Source organism: Muntiacus reevesi, chromosome 2 (assembly GCF_963930625.1).
Source record: "Muntiacus reevesi chromosome 2, mMunRee1.1, whole genome shotgun sequence".
Lineage (NCBI taxonomy): Eukaryota > Metazoa > Chordata > Mammalia > Artiodactyla > Cervidae > Muntiacus > Muntiacus reevesi.
This window is the reverse complement of record NC_089250.1, coordinates 75,543,455-75,565,030: the sequence shown is the minus strand read 5'-3', so window position 1 is coordinate 75,565,030 and position 21,576 is coordinate 75,543,455. Positions and strand designations below refer to the sequence as shown.

The 21,576-nt window shown below is 44.9% G+C and overlaps 1 protein-coding gene across 2 annotated transcripts in view; it reads right to left on the bottom strand.

Moving 5' to 3' along the window:
• The window catches only part of SLC9A8 (solute carrier family 9 member A8), a 73,731-nt gene extending 52,941 nt beyond the window's left edge, over positions 1 to 20,790 (bottom strand). Inside the window, exons 1-3 of one of the 2 annotated variants that reach the window (XM_065922158.1) lie at positions 20,684 to 20,790; positions 18,613 to 18,791; positions 12,468 to 12,548 (exon numbers count right to left, since the gene is read on the bottom strand). In XM_065922158.1, the coding sequence (XP_065778230.1) occupies positions 12,468 to 12,548; positions 18,613 to 18,791; positions 20,684 to 20,697 (274 nt within the window). In that variant the 5' untranslated portion in view covers positions 20,698 to 20,790. Of the gene's footprint in view, positions 1 to 12,467; positions 12,549 to 18,612; positions 18,792 to 20,088; positions 20,240 to 20,683 lie in introns of those variants that run through there. The other variant, XM_065922157.1, reaches the window with a different exon arrangement.
• Between the last annotated feature and the right edge of the window lie 786 nt (positions 20,791 to 21,576).

The window sequence follows — 21,576 nt, the reverse complement described above, 5'->3', positions numbered from 1 at the left end:
TGTGTTGGGTCTTCGTTGCTGTGTGGGCTTTTTCTCTAGTCACGGTGCACGGGCTTCTCATCGCAGTGGCTTCTCTTACTGTGGAGCAGGGGCTCAGCTGTTGTGTCTCCTGAGCTCCAGAGCACAGGCTCAATAGTTGTGGTGCATGGGCTTAGCTGCTCTGGGGCACATGGCACCTTTTCAGATCAGGGATCGAATCTGTGTCTCCTGCACTGGCAGGCAGATTCTTCACCACCGAGCCACCAGGGAAACCCCAAAGAGTATCTTTTTGAGGGGATAAAAATGTTCTGGAATTAAGGGAGATAGAAGTGAGGTTGCACAACTCTATGGGTATACCTAAAAGCACTGAACTGTACACTTTAAAATTTATGGTATGTAAATTCTACTTTAATTATTTTTAATTTTTATGGAAGTAGAGTTGATATACAACATCATGTTGTTTTCAGGTGTATAGCATGTGATTCAGTTATACACATATATATTGTTTTTCAGATTCTTTTCCCTTACAGGTTATCACAAAATACTGAGTATAGTTTCCTAGGCTATATGGCAGGTCCTTGTTGGCCAGTCATTGTATTTAAGTGTGTGTTAATCCCAACCTTCTAATTTATCCCGTACCTCCCCCTGTAGTTTTTGAAAGTCACTACTTTTTTAACATTCCTCCCACGATGGCTATCTCCAGCTGTTTACCATTAACAGCTGCAGTGAGCATGCATGTACATGCCTCTCTTTGAGGATTTATTTCCCTAGGGCAGAACCAGAGACCATGAATGGCATGAGCATTTTTATCCCTGAAACTGTTGCCAAACTGTCCTCCAAAGTGCTTATGCCGATTTACACCCCTGGAAATGCATCGTCACCAACCCTGGAAAATCATCAGCCTCTTCTGCCAATATGATGGGCAAGAAACTGTACTTTTAAGGGGTCAGTTTGCATTTACAGCACATCCTGCACTCAGTAATCGTTCCTGATTACGAAGGAAACTGATCCTTTTTCCATGATTTCAGATTTCATTTTCAAAGCTAGTGCTTTTTTTGTTGTTGCTGTTATTAAAACCTCAACTTTCTTTTTCCCTTGTAAATGTATACCAAACTTTAATACTTACAATAAAAGCTTTTGTAATTACACATGAAGCAATCATATCTGAGAGTCAGTGATTATTCTGTTGCCTAAGCTTGTTTCTGTATTACTATTTATGAGGCACTGGAAGCTTTGTAAAATACAGTATAATGTTATTATTACTACTAATACTATGACATGAGTAATCCTTTTGAAGTGTCCTAGGACTTAACTAGGGTGCAGCATCAAATTGGCCAACTCCTCCTTTACCTTTTGAGATTGAGGTTCAAAGTTAGGTCAAATCAATCTAGTATACAGAAGAAATTAATTTATACCACACAACCAGACACCCTAGAAATAACACCCTAGCTGCAATTTTGTACATCCCTATCAGTAAAAAGAAATTGAGCATGTACCTCCAAGTTACAAATTTTTATTTTATTATTACTAAAAAAGTGCTACTTCATCACTGTATTTTAAAATAACACAAGGAATTCCGTGGCAGTCCAGTGGTTAGGAGTCTGCGCTCTCACTGCCGAGGGCCCAGGTTCAGTCCCTGGTCGGGGAACTAAGATCTCACAAGCTGTACAGTGCAGCCAAAAATAAATAAATAACACCAAAAACAGAGACTATGAAACAGATTCAAATTAAATAGAAATGTAAGTTCTAATATCTCCTTTTGCCCCAATGACTCTTCATATATACACCTGATTATGGATACCACTGGATTAATTCAAAGGATTAGGAGCAAGTCATAATTATTTGTTGAGCCCCTTCTCCCAGGATTTGCTGCTTTATTCTTTAAAAAAAAAAAAAATTGTTTGGCTGCGCCAGGCCTCAGTTGCAGCACGTGGGACCTTCGATCTTGGCTGTGGCATGCAGGGTCTAGTTCCCTGGCCAGGGATCAAACCCAGGCCCCCGCACAGTGAGTGTGGAGTCTTAGCCACTAGACCACCATAGAAGTCTCCACTTTAAGTTATTCTTAATCCTCAAGAGAATGCTTCAGGTAGGAAGGCTCAGAGAGTTTACCCAGCTCTCTGACAGCTCCGGGCCAGCAAGTGACAATGGACTGCAGGCTCCCGGGTGCATTCTACCACCTCTCGAGGCTGAGACACGCGTAGACTGCGCCACGGCAGCCCACCTGCCCTGCTGCTACGGATTAGCATCCCTCCCTCTCTCTCCCAGGGTGCACTGCTGGTCTACCATTATCACTGTAAACCACCAGTGTTCTTGAGTATAAGCATTATCAGAAAATGCTTAAAATATATTAAGTGTAACAATCAGGTTACAAAACAGGATGTAGAACATGATCCTAGTTCCCTTAAAAAAGTAGAAATGTATATGTATATATATATATATGCACGCACACATGTATTTATTATTTGCATTGTGTTAAAAAGAAACACACATATATTGCAGTATTAGGCACTGTCCTACAGTATACAATGCTTATTACTTAAGCTCTTTCTCACCATTATCCTACAAGGTAATAGACCGTAATAATATAAATGATAATAATATTAATAACAGCAGTTAATAGTTACTGACTACTTCACACGTAGGCATTATACTGATTTCTATGCCTCGCCCTGTTTAACATCACCAGTCCTGTGACATAATGTCACCAGCATTTTACAGGAAAGGAAACCAAAGGCCAAGGACCGGCATCACCCAGCTTGTAAAGAGCAGGTCTAGAATTGTTTTAAAATTTGAAAGCTCCAAACGAGTCTTCAGTGAAAACTTAAGTTTCCGTCCCACCCTGTTTTCTTTTCTCCTTCTTGGAGGCCACCAATGTTACCAGTTTCTTGGTTATACTATACATTTCTGCTAACAGTGTTGGTACATTTAAAATCATATACATGCAGGGGGCTTCCCTAGTTGCTCAGCGGTAAAAAAAAAAAATAAAAATAAAAAAATCCACCTGCCAATGCAGGAGGCACGGGTTCGATCCCTGATCCGGGAAGACCCCACGTGCACGGAGCAACTGAGCCTGAGTCTGTGCTCTGCGTCTGGAGAGGCAACGACCGGCCCACGTGCCGCGACTACTGAGGCCCGCGTGCCCTGGAGCCCGCGTTCGAAACAAGAGGCCGCTGTAGTGAGAAGCCCGAGTGCCGCAACGAGAGAACAGCGCCCCCGCTCGACACAACGAGAGAAAAGCCGGTGCAGCAACGGAGATCCAGCACAGCCAAAAACAAGCAAAATTTAAAAATCAAATCAAATCATACATGTGCCCAGGCATGCACATATAACATAAATTTTAAGTTAAATGGTAGCACAGTATCAGCTTTTTTAACTTACCACTACCTCTTAGAAACTATTCCATATCAACACACAGAGCGCTTCCCCGCGCTTTGTTTCCTCAGCGGCTGCAGGGTATTCCACCGTGCCATCCCGGGGTCTGCCCTCGGCGAGGACGCGCAGGTGTCTTCTGGGCTTTGCGCTCACTGTCCTTCCCATCTGAGCAATCACGTCATTTCACATGTGTAAAGGGTACCCACAGGCAAACCCCTGAGAAGGGGTGCTGGGTCAGAAGGCCAGGCGTCTTACATGTCATGAGGAGCTTACCAGCTGGTAAACCCGCGGGGCTGGCCCAGTCCCCGGCACGGGGCCCCGCTGTGTGGCTGCTAAGGGCTCGCAGCCGTCCCCGTCTCCAGACAGGTGCCCTGGAACCTGTGCCCGCCCCACGCCCGCTCACAGCCACTGACCACCTGATGGGGCACAGAAGTCCTGCCCCTTTGCTTGACGGGGAGACAGAGGCAGCTGGGCGGCTTATCAGAGCCCTGTGCCAGGCCAGGCAAGGGCTACCCTGCGGCCACACCCACCGTCTGGCGCGCTCCCTCCCATCCTGGCTGACTCCCTCCTTACAGACTTACTCCTAAAGAGCACCCCGCAATACATGACCTGTCCCCAAGCCCTGTCTCAGGTTCTGCGTTTAGGAAGCCACCTGGGACCACCAGTTCTAGGAGAGGAGAGGTCGCGGGAAGCACACTCGAAGGACGGGGTTCTGGAGTTGGACCCCTCCACAGCTGCCCAGCAAAGGACCCCAACACTGGAGTTTAGTAAAACACTGCTCGTCCCTCACCGAGCGTAGCAGGGCCATTGCTGAGACTCTCATTGTGGTGGACTGGGTCATGACTGCTGGAGGAGGCAGGGGCTCATGTAACATCTCTGGTGTTAAATAGGTTATGGCTGAAATAATAACTGTAAGAAAAGGAGTGGGACTTCCCTGGTGGTCCAGTGGTTAAGACTCCACATGTTCAATGCAAGAGGCACAGGTTTCATCTCTGGACAGGGATCTGAGATCCCACACACTTCAGAGCAGCCAAAAAACAAACATAAAAAGAACAGAGGAATTGTGGTTGTTGCTGCGTGCCACTGATGCTCTGAAAAGAGAACACAAAAGGCTGAAACAATCACAAAACTCAAGCAAAGGGTGAGAGTCAGAGGGCCTCCTGGGCAGCACTCAAATCGACCCTCATCTCCTGCAGTCGGACAGTCTCCAGAGCAGAAGACTAGGCAAGTCTGAGCCACAAGAGTGGCAGACCTTCAGAGAAAGGTGAACTCAGGAAGACAAACCTCCCACACCTTCTCGTAGCAGGGCTCCGATAAGGGAGAAGTGGGACTCAGACGGGTGGGATGGGGAGCCTGGAGATGCACACAAGCACCTTTAACCTGCAGGCTCCCGTGGACCTTCCAGAACCTTCCAGAAGAGGTCCCACCACCCTGCTGGAATGCAGAGTTCCCAGGCTACTTAGGTTAACTCCTGCTGCCTGTCATAATACACCCCATGGACACAGACCATTCAGGTGTTCAGGACAACACACCGGTCCACTGCTAACCTCATGCTAATCTGATAGGCACAATGTGGCAACGAGATGTCTTGGTAAGACACAAGGGCTTCAGAGGACGGAGAGTTTGGGGGCCTGCCCATGTGGGAAGTGCTCGGGGGTCAGGTGGTCTGGAGCACGCCAAGACACTGCCTCCAAGGACAGGACTAGGTCAGTAACTTCTACTCCAATGAAGAAGCACAGTGTTTGGGAGGCCTCCCCCAAGTTTTGAAGGCAATACACCCCACACTTGAGAAAACTACTTCCACCCATTCACTGCTGTTTAAGAGGCTGCCGGTTTTGAGTGAGGACCAGAAGAACCACCGGCTGCAGCTCAAGCAGTTCTGCTGCTTCCACCATACCATTTGGCTGACTCCAAGGAACCAGAACTATCTGCTAGAACGGGGGCCAGGAAGCCCCCAGGGGAGGGCCTCTCAGCATAGATCCCTGGGGTTCTGGAGCAAAGTCATGCCACATGCAGAAGAGAACCATACACCCCTCGGAAAACCCCCAAGGGGAAAGAACCCCAACAGCTCCTGGCAAGCTCTCGGGCTGTGGCAGAGACAGAGCCCCTGAGTATGGGGCATCAAGCGTCCAGGCAGCCAGAACTGTCCTTCATAAGCTGGACTGCCACATCTCCCGAGTTATGAGGCCAGACGGGCCCAGGAACCATCCATTCTAAGAGGACATTAAAGATCAGACTTGTGTGGGTCCACAAGGCACATACTGCAAAGCCACACGTCAAACCAAGATACTTGCTCTATGACAAAGGAGGTGCAGAAGTGGGTTGTGACAAAGCACATCACACAGTCCTATCCAGAAGCTACCAGCTAGAGTGTGGTAAGTGGCCTCTTAAGACGAAACTGAGGCAGCAGCTTGGAGATGACATGGGTGAGGAACGGGCACTCCTCTACGATGCAATGTTCTTCTTAAACCACTGCGGGGGGTGACACACCCGACAGGCAAGCGTGGGTACAGCACCTAACGGGAGCACCCAGCACCACTCTCAGGGACTCACGAGTGGGATTCCTACTTGGAGGAGTCTACTTCCCTTAGCCTGAAACTTCAGGCTCAGTGTGTTGAAAGGACCTGTTTCCCAGAAGGGGACGTGGCCAACAGGGCTCACACAGTAAGAGTTAACAGCAGAAGCTGCCCCATCACTTTGGGCTCTTTGTGCCAACAGACCAGCCGGCCTGGAAACCCTCCCACCCTGGCAGGCATGACTGAGGCTGATCGCCATGAGACAGGTCTGGCCACCACACAAATGGGTGGAAAGGAATACAATTACTGAGGCAATATGTTTTTAATCACAAATGATTTTTTAAAAATACCGTTAGCACATTTTGTCAGCTATAATCATAGAATCACTTATCTTATAATAAGGCTAATTTTTAAATTCTTGTCCTTGATGCTGCCACCTATACTAACATAGACACTCCAAAGATAGTATTCTGAAAGACAGACACTCCAAAGATAGTATTCTGAAAGACAGAAGACTTGCCAGGAAGAGGAGAATCGGGTCCTCAGGGCCGTCTCTGCTTTCTGGGGAAGTGCTGTTTATATAGTTTTGTTTTTGGCTGTGCTGGGTCTTTGTTGCTCCGCCTAGGTTTGCTTTCTCCAGTTGTAACAAGCGGGGGCTACTCTAGTTGTGGTGCGCAGGCTTCGGGCTGCGGCAGCCTCTCCCGTTGCTCTGGCTCGAGGGCTCCCGGGCTCTGGGGCACAGGCTCAGAAGCTGGGGCACACGGGCGTAGCTGCCTCTGGGGGCTCGTCCCAGACCAGGGATGGAACCCATGTCTCCTGCACGGGCAGGTGGATTCCTTACCACTGAGCCACCAGGGAAGCCCTGTACACACATATATTTAAAGGCAGCCTTCTTCTTCAGTGGAATGCTCTTTCTTTCTAACCCACTGAGAGCATGTATGTGATGAAAGAGGAAATGTCTAGAAGTCAGCCCAGAAAAGCAAATTTCAGAATGCAGTCCTTTAGCAACCTTTCTCTTCTAAAGTTGAGACTACTTCACTGTTCTGTCATATCTGAAAGATTTAAGTGTAAAATGTAACTTTAAGATGGAAAAAATGCTGAGCCAAGAGAAGATGGTCAGAAAACTAGGAGGGTCAGAGCAAGAGTCCAGGCAAAAGGACAAGTATTACACTGCGCTAATGGCAGTGAAACAGCAACAAGACGTTCCAAGAATAAACTGTCACCTCTGATCCACGTTTCCAGAAACACAAAGGCTCAGAGTCTGTGCTAGCATTCTGCTTGGAATGCAGCAGCCTGGAAAATCTTGAGAGTCTAATGCGATCATTTTGTCAATTTGACAACAAAATTTGGCCTCTACCTCTAAGACAGCTACTTTAATGCCAACAAATGAATGCCTGTTCTTTCTATAATAAAAATCAAAGAACCTAAGGTTCAAGGGAGAGTTTACTCACGGGACAGTTCAAGCTGCATCACCGTCAAACTCTCACTAAAGTTATTAACACTTACAGTCGGGATTCTTGCTTTAAGTTTTCTTTAAAAAAACAAAAAATTTTTTTACAACTTAAGTAAAATTAGAAATACAATCACTGTATATGCTATTCTCAGAATTACTCGGGGTCAACAGCTCAGGAACTGACTGATTTTTTTTCAACTTCCACTGAAAACTTCCTAGACAAAAAGAGCCCTACTCTTAGAAAATTACAATCTTTCAGTCAAAACAAGGAGTTAACATAACTAAAAGCACAAAATTAAGAAGACTGTGACAAGGAAGCACATTTGTGTATTTCTATTTACTCAGTGAGTCAATCAAATCCAGTTACAAGTTAAAACTTGATTTGTCTGCCAGTAGTATTCAGGCTAAACCCTGGCACGCGTAGTCAAATTTCCACTCTTAACCCCATTCTGGCCTTTCCTCACTCTACAGTAAAGTATGACTAAGAAAAAAAATCTACTCCTGTTTCTGCTATATATATCAGGACAGTGGACAGGATAATTATTTATTTTCATTCTTTATAAATTTCAGTCCCAAATATATAAACAGTGAATCAGTACTACATGGCCAATAAAAATAAATATATGAACTTTACTAATACCTAGAAAGAACAGGAAAAAGTAAAGAACACAAAAAATGGTATCAACTCAAACCAAGTCAAGTTATCTGATGGATATGTGTACTTCCAAGCATAGTTTGGAGAAAAAGAGGCATGATAAGAAGAGCTGGTTGTCAAAAAAATAAAAAGGATTTTTCTTTTTTGGTATAGCTATTTAAATGTGCCCAAAAAATTTACTTAAAAAGGCCCACACTACAGAATTCCCTAAGTATAGAAAGCATCTGAAAGCTGTGAACAAGGGTCAAGGAAATATCTTTAGAACTTTATGCAGATATATGCAGTTTTTATAAAGAATGAAAAAGTCTCAAGATTCACTTGAAAATATAATAAAATAGAAGAGTAGAAAAGCGCTATTTAGAATATAGATAGTCCTTTTCTTTTTCTTTTCTTCTTTAATATTTTAAAAATTTATTTACTTACCTGCACCAGGTCTAGTTGCAGCATGCAAACTCTAGCTGTGGCATGTGGGATCTAGCGCCCTGACCAGGGACTGAATCCAGGCCCCTTGCATTGGGAACTCGGAGTCGGAGCACTGGACCACCAGAGACGCTCCCAGACAGTCCTTGTCCACACCATCGGTTTCTTAGGGACTCTGAATGCTTAACACAAAAGGTCAGCAATGTCTCTAAATGACTAAACAGTAACTTCTGGTTAGAAGAAGCAGGCTAGGAAAACTGATCCCTGAGGGAATGAAGACCCCATTTTCTCTGGCAGTCCTTGTCCATACCAACAGTTCCTTAGGAACTCTGAATGCTTAACACAAAAGGTCAGCAATATCTCTAAATGACTATGGACTAAAAAGTAACTTCTGGTTGAAGCAGCAGGCTAGGAAAACTGATCCCTGAGGGAATAAAAACCCCATTTTCTCTGGCAGCTTTTGTGGCACAAAAATTGGAACTTCTTGAAATATTGGGTATCTCAGTATTTTGTTACACTTTGCTCCAATACGAGAAAAAAATTTTCCTCTCATCTACATAGCTTTATGAATTATAGGACTATTTTGAAAGCTTTCTCAGCATTTCTAAATTCTAACCAAATGCCCTCTTATATAACAAAAACTATTTTCTGGACCCCGGCATGGTCCCTAGAAGTGCTCTTAGCATTCCAATCACCTGAGTTAGAAAATCAGTACTAAAAGTAAGGTGGACTTTCCATCAGCCCCCCTTCCTAAGACCTGGCTCTTCCGGCTACATTTATTTGTATAACATCAGTGAAGAAATAAAACTCTGTGGCCGGACAGCCTTGGCTGACCCCCACCATCCCTCCACCACATGCCCGGTTCTGGGTTGCCACCTGGTTGAGTTCATCCTACAACTCCTGGTGCAACCTGGGAGGAGAGGAGGCCACCTCTCCCACTGTGACTGCCAATGCAAGGAGAGTAAGCCTGAAGCTGGAGAGGCTTACCGCGGGGAGAGAGCCTGACAGTGAAGCCAAAACAAAGGGAAGCACTGTTGAGAAATGGAGAAGAGGGAGCCCAGGAGACTTGATCCGGTTAAGGCTGAGGCTGGCGCTGCCTGTGGCTTTCTCATGCCCTGAGCCAACGGGTGTGCAACCACACTACCCCACCAATCTGTTCTCTTTGAACCTTTTTGAACTGATTTTGTCCACAGAATGGAAAGAGTCCTGTATCAGTTAAGATGTTTTCCTCTGCAAGTAAAAGAAGACCTGACTAACAATGGCTTAAACAATAGATGTTTATTATCTCATATAACGGCAGCTCTGAGACAGGTGGTTTCAGGGCTATCAGCTCAACAGAACAACAGTGCAGTCGAGAATCTGAGTTTCCATCCGTCCTCTTGGCAAGCCCTAGCATTCTGGCTTTGTCTTTGAGCCATGATGATTGCAAGATGGCTGCCAGTGCTCCAGACATCATATCTTCATACAACAGTATCAAAGGAAGGAGAAATTTCTTTTTACCAGAGAGAAAAAAGTTTTCCAAAACTCATCACCCTGGCCTATTTCCCTTTGATCTCCTTGGCCAGAACTTGGTCTCACACTGTCCACTGCCTCCACCCCTCTCAGACAATCACTGGTAAAAGATAATGCAATTTTCATGATGGCAAAGCCCAATCTTGACCTGGAGGGGCCTACCTTCCTTAAATGCACTGTGGCAAGACACTAGCTTCAAAAAGAGGATTCTGTTTTCATGGAAGGGGGAAATGGCTTTGGGTAGGCACCTAACAATACCTTCTGTAAGTCCTCATACAAGCACTGGTGTTCAATGACCTACCATTACTGAAACATTCAAAAGACAGTGAGGAACCTGACATTCCAAACCAAATTATAAGAACCACCGCTTTAATTTCCATGTGCACCAAACCTAAATACATAGCAACTATAGTTCTTATTCTTAAGAAACTATGTAAACTGACCACAAAACTGTAACTTCCTTGAGTGGTTTTTTTAAGTCTTTACTGGATGCCCAAGAATAACAGGTATTAGCTAAACAGGTTATTTTCAATGTGCCCAGTATCAGGAAAGGAATGTCAATGAATAATCTTCCTCTTCTTAGAGCTCTAAGGCTCTTTTTAGCTAAGTTTGTTAGAATCTGCCAGGAGGTGCATATCAAGAGCCTATTCAATAGAGAACAGGAACTCTGAGTAAAACTGATTTCTAACTCTTTACTGAAGATCAAAACTTTCTAGTGGTACTTCTTCCTTAAAATATGACATCATCTGGGGCTATGGGGCTTAAAGGAGATGACACTGTGAAAGCTCACAGCCCAGAACCTGGCACTGAAGGTACCATGAAGTCCAGGAAGATAAAGCAAGGGCTGAATCAGAGTTGTAGGAGTGCTGGTGGGGGAAGAATGGACAGAGTCTGATCATTCATTTATTTATTTAAAGATATTTTTGATGTGGACCATTTTTAAAGTCTTTATTGAATTTGTTACAATACTGCTTCTATTTTGTTTTGGTTTTTTGGCCTCAAGGCATGTGGGCTCCTTAGCTCCCTGAGGAGGGAACAAACACATCCCTTGCACTGGAAGGCAAATCTTAACCACTGGACCATCAGGGGGTCCTTGATCATTCATTTCTAAAGTTAACCTATGCGGTGCTACACTTAGTCACTCAGTCGTGTCCAACTCTTTGCAAACCCGTGGGCTGTAGCCCGCCAGGCTCCTGTCCATGGGGATTCTCCAGGCAAGAATACTGGAGTGGGTTACCATGCCCTCCTCCAGGGGATCTTCACAACCCAGGGACTGAACCCAGGTCTCCCGCACTGCAGGTGGATTCTAAACCAGATTTAAGGCAAGGAAAATTAACTTATAAAGCACTAAAGGTGATAAGACAATATTAAATATCAGGAGGCAAGTGGAAATCAGTGAAAGTAACGACAATGTAGTAAGCTGACTACTAACCTTTAGCTAACCTTAGTGAAACCCTATTTACTATGGTGTAAGCCTCCCCACCCACATCTTGACTTTAAAACTTCCTTAAGTGTGAGGCCGCTGTGTCTTCCTTCTTAAACACTTCAATGAACTTATATGTGAGTTCAACTGTTATTACACTGATTCATACACTCTAAATTGAAGCTAATTACCTTTCAATAAATTGCCACAGGAAACAAAAGAGGGAAATATAAGTGAGGTAGAAGGGAATGCCCTCTGACGACTTTAGATCTGACTAACGTTAAACCTTAAAGTGAGAATCTCTTCTGGCTGTAAAATTCTGTGATTCTATGAATTAAGTGTCAATTACTCACCTCAGTGGAGTGACAGCACAGCCTAGCAGTAGGTCTTAGAGTGATCAGTGTGAATGTTTATTTCCAAACCTAACCTAAACCAATGCTGTATTAGGAAAGAATTTCTAAATATACTAAACCAGATCTACAAGGCAAAGAAAACTTATAAAGCACATACAACTGTGCGTGCATGTGTATTCAGTTGCTCAGTCGTGTCCACCTCTTTGTGACCCCATGGCCTGTAACCCACCAGGCTCCTCTGTCCATGGAACTTCCCAGGCAAGAATACTAGAGTGGGTTGCCATTTCCTACTCCAGGGGATCTTCCCGACCCAGGGGTTGAACCCGTGTCTCCTGCGTCTGGTGCATTGACAGGCAGATTCTTTACCACTGTGCCAACTAGGAAGCCTGTCGTGCAGAACTGTATATATAAAATTAACTTATAAAGCAGTGGTGATAAGACACAGATATCAGCAGCAGGCCACTGGAAACTAGAAATAATCACAATGTAATAATCTGAAGAAAGTCTTGGATGTGCCCTGAGGGTGGTTCCAGAAGTAGAAAGGGCTCTTGAGCATATAGTGGGGCTTCCATGTGACTCTTAGGAGGTCATCACCACTCTGAGCCCCCAGTGTATTCATCTCTAAAACGGGATCATAACACCCTCATGGCAGCTGGCAGAGAAGATGAAATGAGCTCGGTAAGTACACCACACCTCACACCTCGTGTGCTTGGGAGCACTTGGGAAGCACTCAAAAAATGGTACCATTACTGCTTTAAGTACAAGATCGCCATTAAGCACTTACCTAATGAGACCACAGCAACGCTCTCTGGCAAGAAATGTAATCTGTATCGGATCAGTAAATGCACCAATATGATGCAGATAGCTGTGGGAAAAATTAAGACACTGTTAAAACAACCCAACTTTGAATGGAAACACCAAGACAAAGGCAGCAGTTATTTCTGGGAGGCCGCCCGGGAAATGGACAACTGGCAGTAACACAGGAAACTTCAGCTCTATTTCCAATTTCTTATTTCTGAATCTGGAGGTAGTTCGTTACATTTTACATGTTTCTTTACATGCTTGAACTAGCTGCTGCTTTCCAGTTGTTGAAAGAGCAATAGACACCTATCTTTCTTCTAAGTGGTTAAATCTCATACAAACATTTAAAATTATTCAAATTTCTCTTATTCTGAGAAATGATCCTCAACAGTGAGGAAGAAGTCAATGAAATCAATCACTTTTATGCAAACACAGCTGCAACAGACTATATGTTAACAGGAAGTATTTTGTTGCCATGTGATCCATGCTCTTTCAACACAGAAGGAAGTCAGAGTGTTTTACAAACAGGACAAAGTTAATCCTAACCTGGTGATAAGAATATAAGAGACCAAAAAAAATTTAAAAAATCTAAAAAAATAAAATAAAAAAAAAAGAACATAGAGACCAAGAGGTGGGGTGTCTGCTCCCCAGCTGGGCACTGGGGCTTCTACCGGTTGAGGGCTTGCCACGAGCCAGGGACGGCACTGAGCACTTTCCAAATGCTCTCTCAGCTGACTGTCAACACCCCCTCTGAATGAGCTGTCATCACCTCTGCCTCCTTCGATTAAAGATAAGAAAGCTAAGGCTGAGTGAGGTTACACCACCAGTGGGTGCCACCGGCCTGAGCTTGATTCCAACCCTGTTCCCTTAATCCCTGGCACCCACCACCCCCTCCTGGCAGCCTTCATCCTCAACCAGGAAAATGAGAATAATGTCTGATTTTCCTCACAGGGGTGTTGTCATGAAAGGAAAGAACCAAAAAGATGTAAACCTGTTTGAAAAGAATAGGTATTTCAGACCAAAAAAAGCACACGTTCACATAAATAACTCTTAAATGTAATTTCAAGACCCAAGTGTTAGTGTGCATGTCTTTTTCTTTTACTAGGCACCTGGGTGGTATGCCATCTCATCAATCATAGTATTATATATATAGTATTAAAAATAAATGAGTTGCCTTTTTTTGTAAAAGGAAATGTTCAAACAATCTGCACGACTGTGAATGGGCCACCCTCAGAGCCCACGTTGACAAATTAGATTATCTTTAGTCCCACCAAAAAGCACCAGGTGGCCAGAGAAAGGAAACAGTTGTAAGTATGGAAATTTTGTCCTCGTTTCATTCTGTGCTTTAAACTATCAATCTGTGGTGTTATTTTATTATAAATATTTAGCCTAGTTAGAAAAGTCCTATATTAAATACTAAGAGCAACAAAAAAGCTCCAATGCATAAGCTCAACATGGAACCAACGAGAATGCCTACTGTATAAAAATGTAGACACACGAGAACATGAGTAGACAGAAATATATAGATCTAAGGAGTTGAATCAGTTTCTGCTCTTTCTTTGCACCAAGCTGGATGACAAAATTTAAAAGCTTCTCATAAATCATTTAACTATCTGAAGCTAAAGAGGAAAAGAGGGCCTCCCTTGGCAGTCCAATGACTGAGACACTGCACACGCACGCAGGGGCCGGGGCTCCATCCCCGGTCGGGGACGGCGGTCCTGCAGCATGCAGCAACTGCGGCCTGGTGCAGCGCCCCCACCCCAAAAACAAGAGCAAAAGAAGAGCTGGCTATCACCAGAGAGAGCTACATATAAGGACGAGCAACGTCACAGAATGGTCTCCAGCGATAAAAAGGAGAGCCGCAAAGACAAGCCACAGAACGACCGGAAATATTTGTTGGTCATATGTCTGATAAAGGTCTAGTGTCCGCCGAACATAAAGAAGAACTCTTACGACTCAACAACAAAAAGACAATACAATTTTAAAATGGGCAGAAGATTTAAATAGTCAGTTCTCTAAAGAAGATATGCAAATGGTCAATAAACACATGAAAAGGTACTCATCCTCATTGATCAGTGGAAGAATGCAAATCACAACCACAATGAGATAGAACTTGACAGCCCAGGACGGTAACAAACATGGAGAGCGACTGGAGCCCTCGTGCGCTGCTGGTGGGAACGAAAACCTGTGCAGCGACTGTGGGAGAGCCCAGCCGTTCCCGAGAAAGGTCCTCACAGAGCAACCGCTTAACCCGGCAATCCCGTTCCTAAGCACACAAACCCAAGAGAAATGGGTTCTTATAGGCCCACCTCACAACAGCCAAAAGGTGGGAACAACCCAAATGCCCATCAGCTGATGGATGGATAAACATGCGGACAATTATTCAGTCCTAGAAAAGAAGGGAATTCTGACAAACGCCACACACAGATGAATCCTGAAGACATTATGTTAAGTGAGAGAAGCCAGATGTAAAAGGCCACATATTGTATGGTCCCATTTGTATGAAATACCCTCAGTAGGCAAATTCCTAGAGACAGCAGAACAGTGTTTACGAGAGACAGGGGGCAGGGAGAATGCGGAGTGGCTGCTTTTAACAGGAACCAGGTTTCCTTTAGGGGTGATGAAAATGTTCTAGAACTAGATCATGGTGATGGCTGCCCAGATTCAAATTACATTGCTGTGAATGTTATAAATGCCACTAAATTATACACTTCAAAATGGTAAATTTCATGTCTATTTTACCACACACACAGATTTTTTTCTTAAAAACAAACAAACAAACATAAAAAGGTATATGCAAAAAGCACTAACATGGGAAGATCTCCGAGCCATTCTGTGAGAGGAAAAGCTGAGCCATAGGCCCCCTCTTACATTAAAACAAACTCCAGCGGTATGTGCCTATTTGCTTATGAATGTACATATGTACCGGAGAAGGCAATGGCACCCCACTCCAGTACTCTTGCCTGGAAAATCTCAAGAATGGGGTCGCTAAGAGTCAGACACGACTGAGCGACTTCACTTTCACGCGCTGGAGAAGGCAATGGCAACCCACTCCAGTGTTCTTGCCTGGAGAATCCCAGGGACGGGGGAGCCTGGTGGGCTGCCGTCTATGGGGTCACTACGTGTTAGACACAACTGAAGTGACTTAGCAGCAGCAGTACATATGTACATATACACATACAAGCACACATTTTCAAGTACACTTGAGAAAATACAGAGCAAGGAGGGACAAACCCTTCTGTGTGATATGTATGGTATGAGCACCACAAGTTAACGTATTTCCAATTTTTCATGCCTGAAGTTTTAATTACGGAAAATACACTGAAACATAAGACAAGTCAATTTTAACAACTCCATTAAATTTTATGGCCCATAAAATGTGTCAAATGATGCTAATAGTTAACTCCAGTGCACATCAGTAACTGACTCACCCCTGTCACTGGAGTCAAAGGTCAGCAAAGGACGAGTGTAGGTCAGCTGATCTCAAACTTCTTAAAGTCAAGATTACAATTCTGGCATCCTCTGCACACAAAAGTCACAATCTCATTTGACTTGACTAAAATAGTAAACAAAAGTGGTAAATCTGTTCCAGGTTAGGAACTCCTGAAGTCCAGAATAACTTACGGACTATTTCCCTCAGTTCACTAGTCTATATATTAAGTGATCTGGCAAGTTATCTATTAATAGCCATTTTTCTTCCTTATCAGATTTACATTGTGTGGACATCTAATCAGGAATAAACATACAAGATACTTAGTAATTTGTTGATATACAAGAAGAGAGGGAAAACCTGCTTTCAAATTTACACAGAAAGCACTCCATTCCGCTAACACATGGTAACCTACACATGCAAACTGGAGACACCAACTCATCGACTGATGAGGGGAAACAGAGACCACCTGGCCACTGTCAGAGGCTTCTGATGGGCTTGCAGAGAAGACAGGAGGAGGCAGGGGCACCCCCTCCAGGGCTCTCGCCTGGAAAATCCCATGGACGGAGGAGCCTGGTGGGCTGCAGTCCACGGGGTCGCTAAGAGTCGGACACGACTGACCGACTTCACTTTCACTTTCCACTTTCATGCACTCGAGAAGGAAATGGCAACCCACTCCAGTGTTCTTGCCTGCAAAGTCCCAGGGACGGGGGAGCCTGGTGCACTGCTGTCTACGGGGTTGCACAGAGTCGGACACGACTGACGTGACTTAGCGGCAGCAGAGAAGACAATCCAAGAGAAATATGCAGCACTACTGACTACAGCTCAGCCCTTCTTGGCCTCAAAAATGTACAAATACTGAGCAGCATTTTATCTGGATTAAAAACCACATCATAAAAAATAAAAATAAAAAAAAAAATAAAAAAAAATAAAAACCACATCATAAAAACCTGTTTTGTGATCTCTGGCACAAGCTAATCCGAGATGTTCCATACCCTGAAAGTTACTATGAAAGTCTTATTTCTCACCATCTTGTGAAAAAGGTGATTACAAAACAGAAGTTTTCTTCCAAGGCTTGCCTTTTATATCCCCTAACATATCATGCTGACAACAGTGTAAACAGACTAACAATACTCCTTCAGGATTAAGGATTCAGGTACTAAAGACTTCTTGGTCAAGAAAACAATGGCTTTTCTTCTTAGTATTCAAGTACTATAACAAAAGGGGGAAAAAAGAAAACAAGAGTCCTTGATTGTTTTGAATTAATCCCTGAGAAGTAGAATTACATTGACAGAGTAAAAAATTACTTGGGCATATCCAATCTATATGGACATTGTACACTTGTGGTTTGTGTACTTTTTTGGAAAAAAGATTTTTTAAAACTATTTGGGAATTCCCTGGTGATCCAGTGGAGAAGACTGCGGTGACGCTAAGGGCTTGGGTTTGATCTTTGGTCAGGAATTAAGATCCCACAAACCATGCTGCATGGCAAAAAAAAAAAAAAAAGTTTTAAAAAACCTATAAAAGGATGAGTTCTGAGATTTTAAATTAAATTATTATCTTAGTAAAATTATTTAACAGTCTAAATATAAATGTGAAAGAAGTTACACTTTTCTGCAAAAAAATAAACCAAAAACAGTCCTAATAGCCATCAGAGAAATACTCTGGACTCTTACATTTTTGTACCTTCTGTTCTTCTGAAAAGATCTAATTAGAAATATGACTCAATATAATTTAAAGAGGAGTAGAAAATGTAAACTTGCCAACTTCACTTTATAAACAAGTTTGGAGAGTCCTATTCGAAGTTATTTCTTTCTTAGCTGATCCAAAGTGGTTGTGCAGTTTCAACTGGGTTTTCTGGTCTAAAACACTTGTCTACTGTCCATAGTGTCTGCGAAGCACCTAAGAAATTGCCTTTTATGTAAACTTCCTGACCGATGTCTGACAACCTGAATATTAGCCTCTAGTCTCCCCTAAGACAGATCTGACAATTAATTTAAACTCTCTGGGCCTAAATTTCTTCACCAGTGAAATAAGAAGGTTGAATAAAATGAGATCTTAAGTCTGAGAGAGTGAATCTCTTTAAAGAAAAATATCACATGAGTGAACAGGGGCACAGGTGGTACACAGATATGGCAAAAGCCATGACCACAGTTAACAGGAATGACAGGTTAAAGAAAACAGTGTATTAGCACAAGGCTGTCTGATCTTTTACTCACAGCAAAACTCTTAACTAAGTGAAATTTTGCACGGAAGCCGAACGGACACAGGAGACAAAATGCGGCTCTGGTCAGAAAGTCAGACGCTCTGCCGTTTGACCCCCGACCCCCACCCACAACGTCACACAGACACACACAGAGACTCATGAACAGAATCTGAAATACACTGATGTTCAAGGTTCTTTCCAGATCAAGAATTCTTTAAGTCTTTCTTTCAAAGGACATCTAAGATAAAGATGTTCTTCAGAATGACTAAGCTCAATGATTTTATAAAGAAAAAGGACGATGGGATGAAACAGTTATGGCATCATGAACTGATGGGTGACCCTCCGTGTAATGAAGTGAAAGTCAAATGAGAGGCAGACTTGACAAAGTCAACAGAAGCTGACCCGGGGTTAACCATTCAGACAGCACACATGGACGCTCAAAATGCCAGGGGACGGTGTTTCCGCGAATACTAGCCGAGGACCTGCACTCACCGAGGACGAGGAGGCTGAAGAAAATGGTCATGCCGCTCGACTGCTCTTCCTGCTGAGCTTGCTCCCCTGTCTGCACCGGGAGGATGGGCTTGGCAGGGGTCGGGAGCACCAGTTTCGCAGTGACCACCAGGGTGGTATGAAGGGTGACATTGAAACCTTCATGAGTTGTGTTGGGGAACCTGTTGGAGAACATAGAAAACAGCAGAATTAGACAAAGGAAAGAGGGCCTGGAGTGATCAACACACACACACACACCAGAAAGAGAACCTTGGCATAGAGCTCTACGGCATTCACAAGTCTTACAACCAAGAGGCAAGCCTTGGAGAGAAACTGGTTAGAAAAATTCCTGCCCGCTGCTGCACGAGGGTACGGCTGGCCTCAGGAGCACTGGACACAACCACTTAGAGGTCAGGGCCAAGGGGGAGTCAGGGCCAGTGCAGAACCAAACGCTGCCTGCTCTTTGGCGCTCAATGGGGGATTTAAGGACTGAGCACAGCACAAACGGGGACAAACTGGAGTCTCATCACATTCCAAGTTCCAGCATCAGTTGCCAAGTGCCTTTACTTCTCTAGCTTACATTCTTTCCCTTAGATTGAATGTGCAAGTTGAAGAACCCACTGATTTCACTCAATTGTTGATTAGGTCTGAATGCCCTACCCTACTTTGTAAAAACCCTGAGTTCAATGGCCCAAAAGTAATCCCCTCTGTAATACCCCACTCCGCCCTACTACTGTGCTCCTCACAGCTATCTCCTCACATTGTGTTGCGATTGTACACTACTGATATTGACATAATAACCACTGTAGCTGTGATTGTAACAACTGACGTCTTTGAGTACAGCTTCATTCTGGGGACTAGGTAACATGCAAACTTGCATTTCACAAGTGTTAACAAGCCTGAAGTGGACACTGCTACTTTCTCTTTTTTTAACCTGTGAATAACAGGCTCATAGAGCCTGTTGGCCTAACGTGGCCAGTATCTCAGTAAGTCAGTGGCAGAACCAGGCCAAATGTGAGTCCAAACATGAAATCACTGAGCCGTACCACCCCTCTTGCTCTGTGCTGTTGAGGCCCAGTTTAGCGTCTGACAGTGAACATGCTAAGTAAGCTAACTAAATGAAACGACCACTAGGCTAAAAGACAGAAAAGTTGTCAGGCGAGGGAGTCAAATTTCAACTGTTGGCTTGGTTCCTTGTTAATTTTTATACACTCCTTCCACAGACATGGGCATCTATAACATGCAACAGACTGTGCCCGGGCAGGTATGCAGAAAAGACTAAAAGAGTGGTCCTTCCCCAGAGGCAACTGAAGGACAGAGACACCTCACTCCCTTTATCTTACACAGCCAGCTCCCTTGCTCTCTACACTCCAGCCTTCCTTTTTTCCTGTCCCTCAAAAGGCACTAAGCTCTTTCTTGCACCTGTCTTCCCTCTCCTATTCCTCCTTTTGGTCGCTAAGGTTTCATCCGGCATATCACCTGTTCCTGAGAAGCCTCCTCCACCCCAATACCATTCCGCTTCCTTCCGAGCACTGAAATCATCTTGTCTATTTATGGCTTCTCTTCCCACGAGAATGAAAGCTCCTTGAGAGGGGCTCCTGGTCGGTCTCGTTCTCTACCATGTGACCAGGGCCTGATCGAGAGTAGATGGCCACCAGTTTAATGAATAAACGGATTTCATTGAAGGAAACAAGAGAAGAAAAAATGATCGTTACAAAGGAGGAGGGGACTGGCTGCGTAAGGGGGAGGGGGGGGACTTTCTGGAGGCGGCGGAGCGCTGCGTAACAAGCAGATGACCGAAAAATGGGAAAGTGAAATCTGGGGTGCGGTTTCCGCAAGGCAGCTTCCGAGATCTACGACGAGCGGCCGATACCTAGCCAAAGGGTCCAACCTTAACGGGGCTGCGCGGCCCAGGCCCGCCCCTCCCCCTGCTCGCAGGCGCCAGCACGGTCAGTCCCGGCCAACCAGCGCGAGGAGCTCCGCCTTCTGGAGCCGGAGGGCGGACTGAAGGGCTCGCTGTCACCCGACGGGGCCCAGCCCTGCCGCCTCAGCCGCCCGGGAAAAGCCCACTCACTCCTCCTCCGCCATCTTCTCCCCAATCCCGCGGAGCCTCCGAGACCACCGAGCGCGGGGCTAGCAGGGCCCGCTTTTGCTTCCGGCTTCCGCTGGAGGCGCGGGCGGGCCGACCGGCAGGGGGGCGGAGTCTCGGCTGCACGAGGCCGGCATTTCTGTCCCTTCGTCTCTATGGCCGGAGGGTGGGAGGATTCGTGTGGGAGGACCCCGGGGAACTTTCAGGATGAGTGGCGGCACTTCTTTTGGCCCCTCTGGCCCTGGGAAGTTCCGGCTGTTCCCTTCCACAGGGTTGGGACGTTTTGGGGAAACTCCTGTGAGGTGACTGTGACTCACCCTGAAACCGCACGCTTTCCTCCCAGTGTCCAGGAATTGACTGTAGTTAAAGTGGGACGGAAGCTTCTAGAGTAAGCTGGGCAGAGGGACCCCAGGGGTGTACTCCCCCAGTCTCAGTTTTCCCCAGCCCGAAAGAGGACTAGCCACCTGGGTTTTGCAGAATTGTGCAGTATTCTATCTGTAAACATTTATTGAGTTCTGACTGTATGCCTGTCTTTAAAATAGAGGAGGATGATCTAAGAATGGATCCTTCATTCATTTGTTCATTGTCTCAACAGATAATCAAACGCCTATACGTGGTTTCAGGTGGCTCAGTAATAAAGAATCCGCCTGCCAATGCAGGAGACACAAGAGACACAAGATCCCTGGGTGGGGAATATCACCTGGAGGAGGAAAGGGCAATATTCTTGCCTGGAGGATCCCATGGACAGAGGAGTCTGGTGAGCTACAGTCTATGAGGGTCGCAAAGGGTCAGACAGGACTGAGCATGCAGGCACATGGTTAGCATCCTGGTCTTTGTGGGTTGGAAAAGAATTTCCAGACACCAGGCAGAATGAAAGG